The 19,916-nt window shown below is 38.4% G+C and overlaps 1 protein-coding gene across 1 annotated transcript in view; it reads left to right on the top strand.

The window, feature by feature from the left end:
• The first annotated feature begins 1,561 nt into the window (after positions 1-1,561).
• The window catches only part of kcnn1b (potassium intermediate/small conductance calcium-activated channel, subfamily N, member 1b), a 31,935-nt gene continuing 13,580 nt past the window's right edge, over positions 1,562-19,916 (top strand). Inside the window, exons 1-4 of the mRNA XM_084086765.1 lie at positions 1,562-2,337; positions 13,136-13,588; positions 18,466-18,561; positions 19,318-19,736. Coding sequence (XP_083942891.1) covers positions 1,576-2,337; positions 13,136-13,588; positions 18,466-18,561; positions 19,318-19,736 — 1,730 coding nt within the window. The 5' untranslated portion in view covers positions 1,562-1,575. The remainder of the gene's footprint in view (positions 2,338-13,135; positions 13,589-18,465; positions 18,562-19,317; positions 19,737-19,916) is intronic.

The raw sequence follows: 19,916 nt of genomic DNA on the forward strand, positions 1-19,916 counted from the left end.
CTTTGGCATCACCTTCATTGACATCAGCACTCAATCCTGTGAAAACCGAAACTACTATCCTGAAATCTAAACAACTTTACTCTTGAATTTCAAGGCTTTTTTGATACTGGTTTAGGTGCATGTGCTAACCAATAGAATAATACAAGTATACTTTATTGTTTGAGAACAGGTTTCAGTGGAACTGATGTGCATTTATTCTCTGATATTTTTGCAGGTTACTAGGAGTTTCATGACTGCCTGACCACCAGATTGACCCATCATCGCCTCACATCACATTAAGATTAGATATGTGATCAACTCACAAAAAAACTAGCTGATCACAATAATTTGTCTGTTTTTTACGCAATTATTTGGAGTTTAAATTTTTATTTTATTAAAATGGCCAAGCTTAAGTTGCCATTAAGCTGATAAATCTCACAAAAGGACACTTACTACATGGACAATTGCCCTTGGCCAACTTCATATAAACATCATGAGTACAATGGTGCCAGATCAGGACTATGATTTTAGTATTCCTCCAGTTCCTGAATCAACTCTACAGGGGAACGAACCAGCAGGATTTGTGTTAGCAACCTAGAACCTTCACCACCACTACTTAGCCATCACCACCTCCTAAGTATAAGGTTTTTTAGACGAGCACCATGGATAATGATTTTAAATGAATTATAGCTACTTTTTTTTTGCAATTTTGGCATGCTGTGGTTCATCTCGCGCAGCGAAAATTGTAATCTATCGAAAGTTAGCTAAACGTAATTGACATCCTAAAGTTATTTTCAAACACCATGGTAATGGTTTTTGTGATATATAAATCTGAAAGTGATTGGAATAATGACAATACTTCTCACGCTTTATGGACATATCACCAGAATCTGACCACAACAAACCCTTAACATTTCTGGGTTTCAGAAGTCGTCATAGTTGGGTAAACTTAATTCTATAGCGGTGAATGACTACATTAAATATATTTTTTGTGTGTGCTCCCATTTGCTCAAATAGCAAAAGAAAAATCCCACAATAGTGTTTTCAGAACTTTCAAAAGAAAATAGAGAGAGATCGATAAACGGCTGTCGGAAGAGAGAAATGCCATTTTTTCCGTCACTTGAAACACTGAAACACCCTCACGGCAGCGTTAACTAGTTTTTTTGTCATTTGATGCAAAGGTAATATAATACAAATGATCATTTTAAATAAAATTTTTAAATGAAGATATATGAAAAGCTGCAGGATTTACGATGCTGATGACGCGTCATCACAGTCTGTGACAAAGGTCCATGAATTGCACGAGCGGCCTCCTGTTGCTATGGTTGCACTATCAGGCGGACACAACTTTAATTCGTTAACGTTTGTTCGTTAAACCTATACTTGTATACATATTTAAACTAAGACCCCCACCCAACCTTTTGTTTTGATTTCCTTTAGGGGGTTCGAGTCTTAATTCGGGGACTCTGGTTTCGCCAACCTCCCCATAATTCGCACCCTCGTACTGTGCACTTCCCCTAGTATAGGCTACTCATTCATATAAACACTTCGACTGTCACATGTAGGTGGGGCTCCCTATAACTCCATAGTGACGTGATGAGGCTGGTCTTGGTTAAACCTACCAATGAAACGGGCCTTCTTGACTCCACCGGGGCTGCGCGCAGCGAAAGGGTGCCGGATCATTGCAACGCAAAGCGGCACTCCGCCGCAGGTGAGGCGGGGATGCAGCATCGCTACTCGGGAGCCGTCCATCAGCAGCACCACCACCAACAACACGCGGAGCACAGGGGTGGCCTTAGACAGACCGCACACCCCTTGCCAAAACAGAGCCAAGAGAACCTGCCTAGCCCTTTCGGCCAGGAAGCACCAGTCAAAAGCCAAGGAAGCAACCTAAGTCTCACAGACTGTTCCAAACCCTCCCTAAGTCGGCAGCAGAGTATTGGAGGGGCTGCCAAAACTGCGAATTGCCAACCAGATCATTGTTCGTGCAGCTGCGGATTGCATGAACATCAGCATCTGTTGCAGCAACAGCAGCATCCAAGCCAGCGTCACAACCCTCAACCTTCCCTCCAGCTACAGGTTCAGCAGCAGCGGGTGCTGAGGAGTAGCCTGCCCAACTGCTGTGCTCGAGGATCCGGGGAGCTGAGAAGCCAGCAGCCGTCTCTGCTGCAGCACCGTGAAAACGACAGCCTGAGATCAGGCGAGCAGCGGAATCCAGCTCATCACGCCCGTGCATGCACGCCTGATAGATGCCAGGGAGCCAGGAACTCCGTTTCTCCGCGGAGTAAAAGCAGCCCGCTGTCTTCTGACAGTCGCGTGTGCCTCGAGGAGAATAAACATAGACACGAAGGATATAAGGTAAACCTGCATGTACCAACTCATTTTTTGTTGTTGTTGCGCACAGACCGCATGAAATACGCATCGTTTATGCGTGCACTCTGTGAAGTTTATGCTTAACAGGTGGCCAGTTTTATCAATGCACCCGATTACGCAGGCTTCAGCTCGACTCTGGGAGGTCATGCTTGATATCGCTTCCCATTTTTAACACCACATTTCGGCCGTATAGATGCAGAAGGCTGGTTTGTAGTTGCTAGGTGTTGGTATTCGTGCTAACCTCGAAAGCATGGAAAGAAAGAAAAAGGCGGGGGTGCTTGCAACAGGCTGTCCATGATTCCCATGATGGCGTTTAATAGTAAGTAAACATTATGAAGCATTCGTTTATTCCTACACCTGCATCATTCATATTTAGTCTAGCCCTGAATATTTTTAGCCTACCTCATTATGTGAGCCACAGCTTAGAATTATGCTTTAAATGCATCTATCTATCTATCTATCTATCTATCTATCCATCTATCCATCCTTATATCAATGCATCCGTTGCCTGAAAGGACCAGGGACAGAAAAGAAAGGCAGAAAGGCAAATCAGTGTCATTCATTCCTTGTGGGAGAGCTGACCCTGTTTCTGCCTCGCTGTTCCATTTTCTGCCTGTGCAAGCCAAGGGAAAGCCCCCCTGAGTGGCACTAACATGTACTTCAGGCCTGTATTATTCATGATGGGTTAGACATCACTGCCAGAGCGAAGAGACATTAGTATTAGTTTAGTTCACAATGCACAGCAGATTGAGGTAAAAGCCATCACCGATCTCTTCTCATGAAATCTCCCATAAGTCTTTCCCGTTGTTTGCGTCAGTCTGTTTCTTTCTCCGCTTGACTGGTTCTTGTGTTTGACTGCATTGTGCCTGTTCTAAAAAAAAAGTGATTGTTCAGCCTGTGCCATTTGATTAATTTGTAATTGAATGAATTGTTTTAATGCAAGGCTCAGAAACAGCATTGGTAGGAAGTAAAATAACCCTTGGAGCTTTAGCTGTTTGTACAAATCACTCTTTTAGGAAAACCATGCTGAATTCTCTCGGCGGAGGGGTTGTAATTATGTAAATATTTACGCAGAGTTTACAGTAAGGCTTCTTCTTGAGTGGAAGCACTGGGATGTGCTGTGGATGTTGAGGGAATGACTGGTTCAGTATGAGCGAGCAGGCAGAAGGGAGAATCTCTGGGTGTTGTTGCTCTGCAGCTGGTGTTCTGCTGCTTAATCAAGGGTAATTTGTGGAGAGTATAATTGGCTGAGCTCTCTTGTCTCTGTGTGTATTCGAACTGAAACTAGCCAAAGGCTCTCTCTGTAATACCTACAGTGTGTGTGTGTGTGTGTGTGTGTGTGTCTGTCTACTATGTCAAACTGTTTTAAGTCCTATTGCAGGGATAGTATAGATTATTTATAAAAGAATAGGCTATGTTCTAATGGCATACTTGGGCATAGGTTTGAATTATTGATACTACCAGTTAAAACACTGCTATTTCAGAATACTCATCCATCCATTTTTAAATACCTGATCATTCTCCTGTTTTCTGTTGTCTATGGACAACAACAACAAAAAACCTTTGATTTGAAACAATGTTCTTGATTCTGCATTTTTTTGTTGTTCTTGTTGTCTAGCCCATGAGAGTCTCTGCAGTTATTTGTGTGATAATGCACTAAATTTCAGTTGGGAAAAGGATGGAAGTAATGTTATGAAGTCAGTTACTTGAGGATGTAAATGCTGTCTTTTTTTACCCTAAACTGATTTGCAAGTGAAACATTATAAAATCGATATTTTACTACTTTCCATGATAATGGAGTTGGCTGTAAAGCTTTCCCAGTATTCCTTGTTTCAATGACATTGCTAGGTTTTGCTATGTGGTTTCTAAGTTGTTGCGAAGTACCTTTTAAATGTAAATCTAAAGATTTGTTTTGCTCACGGATTTTATCACCCGCCATGCATGCAAAAGACATGTCCATTACCTTAGAAATGTAATTAGCCAATAGGCATGATTTTATGGTGTCGTTCATATTCATATCTGTATCACTGTAGCAGGATGAGTTGCACACTCTTAAAAATAAAGGTTCTTTATTGCCATCAATGGTTCCATGAGGAACCTTTAACATCCATGGAACCTTTCCATTGCACAAAAGATTATTGTGGAAAAAGGTTATTTAGATGTTTAAAATGTTCTCAAACTAAAGGCCAATTCACACTGTACTGACAGACGCTGACCAATACGGACTATGGCCAGTCCGTCACTTCTCAGACATTCCACGACTCAACAAACAAGCGAAAACAAGAGCCGACCAACAACAACAGACGCTGACAGGGGGAACACACTGAACTGACAAAACCTGGTTGCGTTTGTCTGTGCAGTGTGAATTGGCCTGAAGAAAAAAAAAGGTTCTTGTAAGAAGTGTTCACTGAAAGGTTCTGTAAGGAACAAAAAATGGTTCTTTTATGGAATCACTGTGAAAACCCCCCTTTTGGAACCTTTATTTTTAAAGGCCAATTCACACTGCAGCGATAGATGCAACCATCACGGTCAACCACCAGATTACAGTACGTCACTTCTCATACATTCCACGACCAGACAAGCGCAGATTTAACATGTTCAATCGGCGAAAAAAGCTCAGGCGGATGCCAACAGACAGATTCAACAAAAACCTGACAAATTGTCTGTCGGCGTTCGTCGGTGAAGTGTGAATCGGCCTTAAGAGTGCACTAAAGGTTTGGAATAATAATAATATCTAATTAAAGGCACAGTATGTAAGTTTTGCCGCTAGAGGTCGCAAAACAATAACAAAGGCGTAGCCTAGCTTGATGACGCTGTGAATGAGCATGCCGTGGAATCATGGGAGTTGTCGTCTTCACCTCCACAGCTGATGAAAAGCAATCCGACGGTACTCAGACAGAAATCGTGTTCATGGATGAGCTAATGAAGCAGGGCGGGGCCGAGAGCGTGGGAAATATTTTATTATTCTTGTATGCCGCTGCCGCTTCTTTCGTTTTTGTTGTTCATGTATATTTTACGATTAAAATTACGTTTAAAATTCGCCTCCTTCCCTGAACTTGAACTTTTTTACAGTTACGTTTGATAACTTAAATTCACATTATTTTATTTAATACGAAATAAACAGCCTACTCAATTACTACTCAGACAGGTCACTTTGTTTGACAAATTCAAATTGTGGGGTAACGCAGCGCTGTTTTACTTGGTCAGAAAAATAATATAAAAAATACATGAGTGTGTTGAAAGTTATTTTATAATGTTATTCTGTGCGTTCGCTTGGTGGCTGGTATGACACACGTTGCACACTGCAGTATGCTAGATCAATATTAGAAGATCATATTAGTAAAAGCTGGATGAATGCAATTCATTTTAAAACATTGTATGATGGAGAAAATGCTTTATTACTGTCGCTACAAATAATGCTCTTTCTGATTATGCTATGTTAGTCACTTGACTAAATAGTGTTGTTTTTGAGGCATTATACAAAAATGTTACTCGCAGTAAATAAAAAAACAAACAATAAAACTAAGCGTGTTGAGCTATATAACATTGATTAATTTTCTGTCGATAAAGGTCACCTGTCTAATAAAACACATAATACGTTAAAGCATCTTTGGTGTTTCTATGGATGTAAAACGGGAAATCAAGGGTAATGCGGATATGACATCATTCACAGGTGACGCAATGACACGGGATGTAACACTGGTTACAATAACTGACTTCACAGCATTTAAACGTTAGAAACATTTGGGATAATGTAAGTACACAAGTCAACAAAATATATTATATAGTTTTTGGATATTTTAATCCAAAGATCTTGCATATTGTGCCTTTAATAATAATAATAGTGAAATGAATTTCACTATTTTTCCTATTACATCTCTGGGTAGCTGCTAGTGAAGAAGTGTTTGGGACGGTGTGTTCTTGTGATGCCATCAGCATCTAGCAGCTCTAGTGTGATTAAGTCACATGGTCTTTACGGTTCATTTGCTTGACTCAAAAAGTTCTGTGCTTCCCATGAACAAAGATGGCAGATTTCTTATTGCATTTTTCCGACCGAGGGTCCTGAGTGAGCCAGACAACTGGCATTGAGATGCTAACTGATAGCTTTCTCCAGGTATCATGATTCAATCTACATAAAAATCACAATTGCTGAGACAAATCACATACTGGATGTTGTAAATGTTTTTCTTATTTTGTCTCCTACATCGTACGGGCCCTGAGGTGCACATTTTGGCAACACGAGACGTGGGAAGATGTCTGGTTGTAAAGATCACATTTTGATAGTGGTGAGCAGTTAGAAAAGATATTCTTGAATAGTGGGATCTGTAATCAGCTCTCAGGTCTGCTGCAGACATTTCATTACAGAAAGAGACCTGAGGAACAGAGTCTGATGCCACATCTGAATGAGTGCAAATTCAATGTCAAAATAGATTTGCTAAATTGGATTTGTACGGACCAAAGCTTGCAGAGAGGAGAATGAAGGAGCAGGGGAGGGTGAAGTCTAAGGGCCCTTCAGTTTTGTCACGCACAGAAGAGAATATTGGTTAATATGGAAAATCTGTGAAATTGGGAGGCTGAGACAATGAAAACGCCATTGCAATGTGGTAAATGCTTAGCCTGTTGCATCAAAATTTAGTAAATGGAGATGGTGCAGATGTTGTTTTTTGTGACTGATATATGATCAGTTTTGTAGACGTATCCCAAATCAGCATAAAATTGTACCCGGAGTTTGCAGCTGTGTGTTTTTATTGACTCTTCCAAGGTCATGCGAAGAATTTCTAGCTTTGTGTGTCATGTCGTTACAGCAGCTGTGCTGTCATTTGTGTTGGAATTTACTTTGTGATGCATCCCATTGGAAAGAAAAATCACAAATGAGATCTCTGCAATATCCTAATTGTTTCTCTTGACAGCAATGTGATTAAATGGAGAGCAAATGGAGACTTTTGCTTAAAAAATGCAGGAATCAATGTGCCTCCTCTGAGCTTCAGAAGAGATCAATGTCACTAACTGCGCTGAGATTTAAGTCTGCAATGAAAAGTCAGGGATTTCTCTATGTATGGTATTTATATTTAAAAAAAAAAAGTGAATAGAACAGCTCATTTGGAAATTGGATAAGAAATATGTATAGCATGTATAAAATACACAGTATAGCCTACAGTACAATTCAAAAGTACTTTTATTTAGCAAGAATGCATGAAATCTGGTCACACTTTAGATTAGGGTCCAATTCTCACTACCACTAGCCTTGCCTCAACAAACTCCTAGTAAGGTTGTTAAGTTTAGGTATGGGGTAGGATTAAGGGATGTAGAATATTATGGTCATGTAGAATAAGATATTAATATGTGCTTTATAAGTACTAATAAACAGCCAATATCCTAGTAATATGCATGTTAATAAGCAACTAGTTAATAGTGAGAATTGGACCCTAAACTAAAGTGTTAGGCTACCTTTTATTCATTGTTCCAAAAAAAACTTTCTATTCATCAGTTAATACTGGGGGGGGAAATGTCACTGTTTTCCACAAAACTTTGAAGCAGCACAACTGTTTTTAACACTGATAATAATAAGAAATGTTTCTTGAGCAGCAAATCAGCATATTAGAATGATTTCTGAAGGATCACGTGATACTGAAGACTGGAGTAATGATGCTGAAAATTCAGCTTTTCCATCACAGGAATAAATTACATTTTAGAAAAGTTATTTGTTTTTGATCAAATAAATGCCTTGGTGAGCACAAGTGTCTTCTTTCAAAGAAAAAATAATCTTACTGACCCCAAACCATTGAACAGTATATAAATTGCATTCACTTTCTAGCTTTATACTCTTACTGTACGTCAGCAATAGTCTCAAGGATCCGAGACAAAGTTTATATTCAATTGAACCATAACTAAGATCCTCTGAGTATTTAAACTGCTCTGAGATTGGATTATTTTAAACCTCAGGATAATGTTAATATTCAACTTGATCTTTCCGGAACAAATTTTAGTTTATTGTACCTTTTAACATTTACAGGAAGAAAGACATAAATGACTAATAACACAAATGACTGCTGGCTCTCTGTGGACATTGATAGAAAAAAAGCGCTCTTTTGGCAAGTGGCAGACCATGTTGGCCTTGGAAAGAGTGGAAGTTTTGACAGAAGCTTTGCTATGTATTGCAATTGATCCCTGGAGCCTTTTCATCAGAGAGATAGTCACTGCTTGTTGGAAATCAGTTCTGGGTCTGTTTTATTATGTCTATTTCTCCTCCATTGTATTTGAAGTACTATAGTACGGTGGCCCAGTAGTGCACGACACAACGAAATTTAAAAAGCAGTCATAAGTTCACAACACAACGAAATTAATCCACAACAGAAAGGAAAATGTACAGCACAACGGAAATAAGCCACAGCACAACGGAAATAAGCCACAGCACAACGGAAATAAGCCACAGCACAACGGAAATAAGCCACAGCACAACGGAAATAAGCCACAGCACAACGGAAATAAGCCACAACGCAACGAAATAAAGCCACAACGCAACGAAATAAAGCCACAACGCAACGGAAATAAGCCACAACGCAACGAAATAAAGCCACAACGCAACGGAAATAAGCCACAACACAACGAAATAAAGCCACAATGCAACGGAAATAAGCCACAACACAACGAAATAAAGCCACAACACCACAAAATAAAGCCGCAACACAACGGAAATGCTCCCGACCACCAGAGGGCTGTCTTAGCACGGTAAAGTTAGTTTTCCTTGCCACTGCTCTATAGACCTTATGCGCCAGAGAAACGAGGGCGCCGCCATCTTTAGAATATTGTCTTTTAACTTCCGTTTTTGCGGTCGCTCTGTATATTTCTGGCATCACTGTCCAGGAGTAATTAGCTTTTGAAGTGGATTTACTTAATGTAAAGTTAACGAAAGTTATCATGAGGACTGTGATGTTTAAAGCAGATGACTTAACAAATGTCAGTCGACCGGGAATATTTTAAAACGAGCCGTTCATTAATAAACACGCAGAATCGCTGTGAAAATACAGACCGGAAGTCAAAAGACAATGAGCGCAGCGCTGAAAAGAGGCGGGGCTACATAAGGTCTATAGAGTCGGCAGTCTTAAGATATCAATACCAGGATTAGTTTTAACAGTATGTAACCATTGTATATCGACATAAAATATTACTTCAAAATCCCCTACATTAATTATAGCTTCTTATTTATACTCGAGAATGCTTTGACCCGCTTCCACAGCGCATGATCCCTAAGGGAGCGTCTGGCAATTCCACCAAGTGGTTAAAACATATATATATTTATTATAATATAATTTGATAATTAAAAATAAAACCAGTAATCACCTGTAGTAAGTCAGTCTGGTTACTAGGAATGTACTACAACCTTTAAAACATGATAAAAAAAATTAAAAAAACTTGTTACAGAAAGTTTCCTAAAAATAATTGTTTACTGTAACATGAAGGTAGGTATTGGAAAAAAGTCGATTGTAGTAAGTCCAATACAATCAAGCTTTGGATTTTAAACATGTCTGTTTTTGAATGTTAAAAGTCATTTTAATTAATACAAATTATAAGTTTTAATCACTTGGTGGTATTGGCAGATGTTCCGGATTATGCGCCGTGGTAGCGCGTCAATGCATTCTAGAGTATAAATATGCAGCTATAATGCACATAGGTGATTTTGAATTAATAAATGTCGACTCGATATACAATGGTTGGCTACATACTGTTAAAACTAATCGTGATGTTGATATATTTTTTAGACTGCCGATTCAGAACAGTGGCATGAAAAACTAACTTTACCGTGCTCCGAGAGCCCTCTAGTGGTCGGGAGCATTTCCGTTGTGTTGTGGCTTATTTTCGTTGTGTTGTGGCTTATTTCCATTGTGTTGTACATTTTCCGTTGTGCTGTGGCTCATTTCTATTGTTTGCTTTTTAAATTTCATGTGTTGTGTACTACTGGGCCACGGTACTATAGGTTCACATAAGCAGCGCAAGGACAAGATAGGCAATATTTTTCTCTGTAGCCTACAGTATTTCAGAGACATCTGTTGAAGGAGAAGTTCTCCAAATATAATTGTGTGTGTGTGTGTTCCTACAGTAAGTGTCCTTTCTGTCCTTAGAGTTTCATACTTCTGCTAGCTTGTTTTGTACGCCTTGACATTGTATGATAAAGTTATTTTGATCGTATGAAAACTATTACAGTTCTGTAACTATTTCCTATTACAATGATGATTTGGTTTTGGGGTTGGGTTTTGTTCAATTTAAGTTTAGATTGTATGTTATTTGTATGTTTTTTTATAGGTCATACATTTTGATTGTATTTCTTTTCAAGACTAGTCCTAACTGATGGTTGGTCAAAATATTTCTTAAGACACAGTCTTAACATAGTGGCTATGTTTAAGCGAGACTGTACTTTTGGAGAACTTCCCACAATTTTTTTGAAAAACAAACATGTACAAGTGAGACAAACAAAAAGCTGTACAAAATAAATATTCTCTGTTGCCATGTGAGCAGAAAGCCTTGTGAAAGACTGCATGAGAACTGTCTCACATGAGGGGCCTTGATGGAAATTTACTTTTGGGGGTCCTAAATGCTAGTTTTTCTAGTCCTGAATTGTATTATTTCTAAGCTCAGCTTATCATCAGTACAGTAGTAGCAGTGATAATTCCTGCATATAGACAGCCTAGTGCAGTAAGATATTTTTTCAAGTAAAAACAGCGAAACTATCAGTTATGCTGAGGAGGATGGAGGTTCAAGCAGTGGTCGTGGACTCAATGTGATCTTTAAGAAGGTTCAGGTAAACCAGCAAAACCAGGTTTGTGACAGGAACGGGTTTCCAGGTGGTGCCACAACTAGCTTTGGTTAACTATGCCTAATCAGCAGTGATAATTGTGTATGTTAGATATTTTTTTTTAAAGAAGCTGTCATTACTCTAATTTGTAATCCATTGGCGTCTCTCTATTCGGTTCTAATGTGGGTCTATGTTGTGAACTGCCTATCAGAAAATGACATTACAGAAGTAGGTCTCTGCAAATGAGTTGGCATTGTGTCAGCCCAGCAGCAGTAGCTAGATAACAGAAACTGATCCTTATTGCCACGAAATTTAGAACAGTAGAATAAAAATTTAATTCAGAAATAATTTAATAATGTGAGATTATTGTGAACAAGCTTTTTTTTGTATGATCTTCATAGGCATTATCGCAAGTATTTTGCCACATTTATTGGTCTAATATAATTAATTTCTGAACAATTAAAATAACTATTTGCATGGTCCCATTTTTTTCCATGATCCCTTGCTTTTAATGTTACAGCGTTACATTGTTTAAAGTTTAATGAGGTGCTCTGATAATGTTGATTTTTCTTGTACCAAACTAGTAAGCTAAACCTGGTCTGTTTTAGGGCTGCACAATATATAGTTTTAGCATCAGTATTGTGATGTGCTTATCTGTGATAGTCACATCGCAGGATGGGCGATGTGAAGTATTGGGATCGTAGTTGATCCAAGATACGTACGGGCCAGAGCTCCTCCATTTTAAAATGCATGTTATTCGAAGATTAATTGCAAAGTTTAACCATTATAGAGTGAAAGTTTATCATTGCATCTGTTTTTAAGTCCTATCAGTTTGAACATCAAGCGCAAGAAGACTGGAACATGAACACCGAATTCAGTTCCCTGTCTCTTATTTTTGAGCTTGAATGGACACGCAAAACTCGCAAAAAAAAGTCAAAATGCCCGTCTCAGCAAGTATCCACGTAAACACGGTCGGTTATGTGTTGTAAACAACTGAGAAAGAAAACGGATGTGAATCATTATAGTGGATCTGTGCATTCGGTCTTAAAGTGACAGCAGCCTAATATACCCTCAGCTGTTTGTCACCAATGTTAATATAATAGAGCTATTCAAATCATCTGGTGAAATTGTTTTCATATCGCAATATATATTGCAGGAAATCAATCACAATGTCAGTTTTTCTCAATATCGTGCAGCCCTGGTCTGTTATACTCTGCTGACGTTGAATACCAAAACACCAAACAATTTTCTTGACAAATTTTAACCCTTAAGGCTCGTTCACACCAAGAACGATAACTATGTGTTTTTTTATCGTTCATAAGCTGGATAAAATCGCTCTGAAAGTGATTTCAACAATATCGTTTCTCTGTGCTGTTATCGGTATAGCTGTGGTGTGGAGTCTGGTATTATTTAATATTGAGAATGATTTTTAGAACTATATCTTTATCGTTATCTTTGTAGTTGTCGTCCTTGGTGTGAACGGGCCTTTAGGGGCCATTCCCTGTTAAATAGAAAGTTCAAAAGAACAGACTTTTTTAAATAGAATTCTATTAATTGATCAATTTAATGCATTCCTTGTGGAATAACAGTATTTCTTTTTTACTAAATACTGACACCAAACTTTTGACCAGTAGTATATATTGGCCATCAGCTGTTTTTTGTTGTTGAAAATTTCAGTTTTTACTATACAAGTTTCAGCTTTTCTTTATTTAACCCTGTGATGTTTTTCATACCAATTAACCTGTTATGTATATTTTTAAGTAAATGACCTGACCGAAAGTTTTTTCAGTAGTCACGGTCAGTAGACGACCCTCCTCCCGCATGCATTGTGAACCCTGTAGATGCTGGCATTTATAATGTAATTTTCTAAAGAAATATCCATTAAATCAAGCATGATTGTGAATTGGCAGTGCTCTCTCTCAGCCAGTACACAAGATCCTGGACACAAAAGACAATGATAAAATCTATAAAACATGTTCTTGTTTCTGGCAGGTGAATGCGGATGCCAGCAGGCTGAGCCATGCTGGATCGGGGCCTTCCCTGTCCCACGGCGGCCCACAGTATCCTCAGATAGCCATGAACAGCTGCAAGTACAATGGGGGCATAGTCAGACCACTCGGCAGTCTGGGGGCATCCCGGAGGAACCTGGCAGAGCTGGACTCTGAGACACAGCCTTTGCAGACCCTGCACTCTTCCGGCCTGGAGGTGGTGGTCTCCAAAGGGAACGGGGAAGACCCTAGTAAGCAGTCCAGCGAGAACCTTGTGAGGCAAAGACCCTGCAGCACTCCGCATAAGAAGAACAAGGACATTGGCTATAAACTCGGCCACCGGAGGGTGCTGTTCGAGAAACGCAAGCGCCTTAGCGACTACGCCCTGATTTTTGGAATGTTTGGGATTGTTGTCATGGTGACGGAGACTGAACTCTCTTGGGGAGTTTATACAAAGGTAAAAGTTCCTCAGACATGGATATTCTGAAGTTTTGAGTCGCCTCAGAGTTTTTGTACACTTAAAGGGATAGCTCATCCTAAAATGCAAATTAAGTCATAAATTACTCACCCTGCTGTCTTTTCAATGCTGTTTGCCCTTCTTTCTTTTATGGACCACAAAAGGAGGATAAAATAAATAAAAAATACACGCTTGTGCTCGTCCATATAATGGCAGTTGAATAGCTTTTTAAAGCTTTAAAGCTTTTTTTAAAAAGTCACAAAAGTATCACAGAATGATCCCAGATGACACATGCCTTATATTCCGAATGTGTTCTGGGAGTATACGATAGTGTTTGGTGAAAAAAAATAATTTGATGTATTATTTAACAAAATCCTTGACCTTGGCCGTTGGTGTCTTGTGCATGGCTGCAGTGCACGTTCATGAGACTCTATTAGCACTGCAGTTCACGCCAACTCGCCCAGAAAAATCACACAAGTTGTGAGAAATCAAGATTGACAAAAACACGACATGACACCTAGATATCCCTAAAAAAGTATCCGTGTACTTCAAATATTCAAATAGTCAAATATTGCCGGACTGGAACTCTGTTTATCTTATGACAGTCAGAATGACAGTTGATAGATGCGAACGCGATAACTTCTTGTTTCGACACAACGGATATATTCACTTCAGAGAAGAAGGTAGGCCTACATGGGTTGTATTTCATGTCGTGTTTTTGTTAATCTTGATTTCTCGATAACTTGAGTGCTTTTTCTGGGCAAGATGGAGTGAATTGCGTGGAGTTTCAGAGAAGCCCAACGGCAATTGCGTTAAATAATACATACAATTTTGGTTTGTTTTTCACCAAACCCTATCATATACCCCCAGAACACCTGGAATATACAGCACGTGTCGCATGGGATCATTCTGTGACACTTTTGCGTCTTTTAAAAAAGGACGCTGGTTGCTATTCACTGCCATTATATGGACATTTTTTTAAATTCTCCTTTTGTGGTCTGAAAAAGAAAGAAGTGCATATGGCATTTGAACAACAGCAGGGTGAGTAAATGATGACTTCATTTTTATTTTAGGGTGAACTAACCCTTTAAGTCACTCTGAAATTGTCTGAATTTCATTACATTAGATGAATTAGATGAATGAATGATAAAACCAAGTGGCAAGTAACCATTTGCAAGCAAATTATGCTAAAGATGTTCTCAGACTAAACTTTAGCCAACTGGTTCGTAAGCTGGTTTGCTGGTTTAAGCTGGTCTCCCTGCCTGGCCAAGGCGGTTTAGATGGGCAACCAGTCGTTCTTTCCTGTCTGACTAGCAAACAAGTACAAAAAAATCCCCAAAAACCTAAAACAAGCCAACAGACCATCCACCGGCTGGTAATAGATGGTTTCTTCAGCAGGGTGACCACAGGTGTAGTTCATCACATTAACTGTTATAATGTAACCACTAACATTCAACAACCAGAAACCAGTTGCAGCGCGGCAAGTTCAAACTAGACGGACATATAAGAGATATGGTATACTTATTACACAGCATTTCGCCACATAAATACAGTAATTATGGAGATAAGAGATATTGGTTTCCGATTAAACTGTTTTAAAATCGTACCTGTTTGTATCTTATAATCCAACAGTTTAAAAAACAATAGTCACAAAATGGCTGCAGCTGCGTTTGTACGAAACAAGAGAGAGCAAGTCCGCGATACTGGATGGCATAATTAAATAACTACACAAAATATTTTAATAAATTTTAATCATTTTTTAGCTCACCAAATGCAAAACTTCCACAAAGAAAAAAACATTCCTAGCAATGTATAGCAGAGAGAGAGAGAGAGAGAGAGAGAGAGAGAGAGAGAGAGAGAGAGAGAGAGAGAGAGAGAGAGAGAGAGAGAGAGAGAGAGAGAGAGAGAGAGAGAGAGAGAGAGAGGAGAGAGAGAGAGAGAGAGAGAGAGAGAGAGAGAGAGAGAGAGAGAGAGAGAGAGAGAGAGAGAGAGAGAGAGAGAGAGAGAGAGAGAGAGAGAGAGAGAGAGAGAGAGAGAGAGAGAGAGAGAGGCTGAACCTGCAATGGTTTGGGGAATTTTTTTAGAATAGCAGTTTTCGATTTATGAGTAAAAATACTTTCAAAGCATATACATACACTTGTACATACAATACAATTGTTTAATGGTTAGAGGCATCAAAGAGCATCAATCAATCAATGAAATCTTTATAACATGTTATTGTCCATGTTATTATATGTCCATTACATCGTGTAATTGTTCATTTAAGCATTTGCACACTTTCACTCCAAGGTTTAGCTTGTATACAAAAGTAGGGCCTGAATGAGCTAATTGGCCTTAATTATATCCTTACTTAATTATTTAAGGGAGCTTAATGGGCTCAGCTATAGTAAGAGCAAGAGATCTTTTCTCCTCAGAAATTCAAAAATGCTATTTTTGAAAGAAAAGATGATGATTGTATATTATCATTGAAGACATTTAAAGGGATAGTTCACCCAAAAATGAATATTATCCCATAATTTATTCACCTTCACGCCATCCAAGGTGTATATGACTTTCTTCTTTCAGTCAAACAAAATCTGAGTTATATTAAAAAATATCCTGGCTCTTCTGAGCTTTATAATGGGAGTGAATAGAGCCTGAGTTTTTGAAGCTCCAAAAAGCTCATCCATCCATCCATCATAAAAGTACTCCTCACAGCTCCAGGGGGTTAATAAAGGCCTTCTGAAGTGAAGTGATGCGTTTGGAAAAATATCCATATAACTTTATAAACTATAATCACTGGCTTCCGGTCGGGTCAGAGGTCATTGTTCTGCCGGAACTCAACTCACTTACGGCCGTTACCGTTAACCAGTGATTATAGTTTTTTTTTTAATTGTATTTTTGGGTCAACTAACCCTTTAAGCACAGTAGGCCATCTTGTCAATCCGAAGGATTTTGGGTTGGTTCATAGTCTCTGTTTAGCTTGTTTCCAAGCCGGACCATTAAAATAGTCACCTACAAGGTGTGTCATTCTCATATGGTGCTATGGTAAATCTGTTTGCAGATTATTTTGCCCTAAGTGAATGGCTGGCTCTGTAGTTAGTTAGACAATCCCTGGGGGGAGCTTTCTTTTTTCTTTTTTTTACCTTCCCCTTAGCCAGCACAGCTTGTTCCAGTGTATCAGCAGAGTCAGAAAGGTTTAATGAGCTCCAATTGCACTGATCTCATAATGAGGATTGTCACCCAGAGAGAAAGAACAAGAGCTTGGATTGAGGGACAGAAAGAGATGATTGTTGGTATGTTCCTTTCTAGTCACGATTGTGTGAAAAAAACTCAATATTGAACTAAAGGGTGTGCTTTGTGCTGTAAAATCAGTGTTGGCTACATCTGTTGGAATTATATGAACACATGCTATATTTCCCTGCTGGGAAAAAAAAATCAACAAGCTGGTTTTAGATTGTCTAGTTGGCCTGAAGCTCCTAGATTGACCAACTTAAACTGGCTAAATCAGTCTATAACCAGACAACAGACCAGGTTGGAAGACTAGCTCAGAATGCAGGCTGGTTTAAGATGTTTTCAGCCTGTTTGGGAAATTTGATATATATTACTACCGGTCAAAGTTTGGGGTCTGTACTTTTTTTTTTTTTTTCTTTTTTTTTTAGAATAGGAATTAATGCTTTCCATTCAGCAAGGATGCATTAAATTGATCAAAAGTCTATTCTGATCAAAGTCTATTCTGATCTATTCAAAATAAATTGTGTTTTTGAACTTTCTATACATCAAAGAATCCTGATTTTACACAAACATTTTAAGCATTGCAACTGTTTTCAACATTGATAATAATAAAGACTGGAGTAATGATGCTGAAAATTCAGCTTTGCATCACAGGAATAAATTACATTTTAAAATATTTTTGTATAGAAAACAGTTTTTTTAAATTTCAATAATATTTCACAGTATTACTGTTTTTACTGTATTTTTTATTAAATAAATGCAGTCTTACTGAACATAAGAACCCCCTTTTAAAAACATTTTAATAAATATTACAGACCCCAAACTTTTGAACAGTATTATATACTAAAATCTCTCAACCAGGCTGAAAGAACATCTAAACCAGTCTGCATTCTAAGCTGGTCCTCCAACCTATTCTCTTGTCTGGTTTATGTATATTAAAATAATCAGTTATGATGTGAATTTATGGGCTGAACCTGGAATGCTAATTTGCCATATTGGTTCCATTGGGGAATTTTTTAGAATAGCAGTTTTCGATTTATGAGTAAAAGTACTTTCAAAGCATAAGTTGTATTGTATACATAAACTACAACTTCCACAAGCATCTGAGTTTACTTGCTGGACAAATCAGCAAAACTGTTGTAGTCTTTATGTGACAACTTCTTAGCAACATTGGGGGAAAAACTGTTTGACATTTAGTTTTAAAGTGGGACTGTGTGTAATTTCTGTTAGAACAACAAGTAATATTAGCCACAGACCTTAATGTACTCTTCAATTATTGTAGTGGTATTCTAAAAATTCAATTCTCAATGGAATCTATTACTCAAAAATGCTAATTCTTCCTGGATTCAAAATAATGAATCCTACAGTTGAAATTCCACAAACTGTTGTATGCTGCATATAGCACATGCTCAAGACTTGTGCACACTATACTGTTGCTGTCAAGAAATTGTGTTTGTCTATCCCTTGTGAATACATTTGCTCTTGTGGGCAACATTAAATTAAAACATAAAGTGCATTTAAAGACATACATTTTCTCAGTATGCGTGTTCCCTGGGAATCAAACTGTCATTATTGGCATTTCTAACACACACACACACACACACATACACATACACACACACACATTTTTAAACTAATATTGTTTTTTTCCACTTTCTCTGCAGGAATCCTCATATTCATTTGCACTGAAATGCCTTATTAGCCTCTCCACTGTAATTCTGCTCTGTCTGATCATTATGTACCACGCACGAGAGATTCAGGTAAGTAGCCGACTCAGCTTTGGAAGCCATAAACTAGAGTAGAGACTGAAACAGGAGCCTAAAAGATTGCAGAGGAAACACTTATGCCAATTCCTAATGACTTATAGTAGCAGCAGAATGAAAACTTGCCCTGGCTTTTGTAATTCCTGATATCTGCATTCAGTGTCTGTGCCATTTTACCTATCCATTAAAAGGTCTTTATAGAGAAGACACTGATTTTGATTAATGATGGTATTACAAGTGGGGCTTATGGCTAATAGGAGATGTAATTCAATACAGGCCTGCCAATCAGTTGGTTTGTGGGCATTATTTAATGACTTGGAACATCAGATGATGGTCAAATTACAGAATGGATGAACAATTGAAAACCTTTATTCCTGATTGAAACAAAAGAGAAGAAAAATACATATCATAGTCATAAATAAACTATTGGTCATAAATAAACTATACTAATACTAATACCACAAATAATGTTTTTATATCATTTATGTATTATTATATTAGACTAGAATAGATTATGGTACATTTATACAATATTATTTTAATCTATTAAATAATATCTAAACATTTGTTAATTACTGAACGAACACACACACACACACACAATACTCTCAGGTAAATCTGGCTTGTTTTAAAAATGTTGGCATATTTTAATGGAAAATAAGGCTAAAATGTAATATTTTTTGCAATAAAGATCTTAGTCCTGTTCAGAGAATCTGTTCATTCCTTAAAAACATTTCCCTGTCTAACGTCTAGCTCTTCATGGTGGACAATGGAGCAGATGACTGGCGGATAGCCATGACATACGAGCGTATCTTCTTTATCGTTTTGGAGCTGCTGGTGTGTGCCATCCACCCTATTCCAGGTCAGTACGTCTTCACATGGACCGCCCGCCTGGCCTACTCCTACCTACCGTCTGTGGCGGATGCAGACGTGGACATCATCCTCTCCATCCCCATGTTCCTGCGGCTGTATCTGATTGGCCGAGTCATGCTCCTGCACAGTAAGCTCTTTACGGACGCCTCGTCACGCAGTATCGGAGCCCTCAATAAGATCAACTTTAACACACGCTTTGTCATGAAGACTTTGATGACTATCTGCCCAGGCACAGTCCTGCTGGTTTTCAGCATATCATCATGGATCATTGCTGCCTGGACAGTACATGTCTGTGAGAGGTGAGATAAACCTTTGATTTCTTAAGAAACACTGTTTGTACCTGGAGTATTAAAGGAATATTCCCTCATGTTGTTTCAAACCTGTATAATTTTCTTTTGTCAATAGAACACAAAATGTGAATTAATCAACAAAAAAAATCTTGGCTGGTCTTTTTTCTCATTTCCATATAATGTAAGTGA

The sequence above is a fragment of the Abramis brama genome, assembly GCF_963993115.1.
Source record: "Abramis brama genome assembly, chromosome: 16".
Taxonomy (NCBI): Eukaryota; Metazoa; Chordata; class Actinopteri; order Cypriniformes; family Leuciscidae; genus Abramis; species Abramis brama.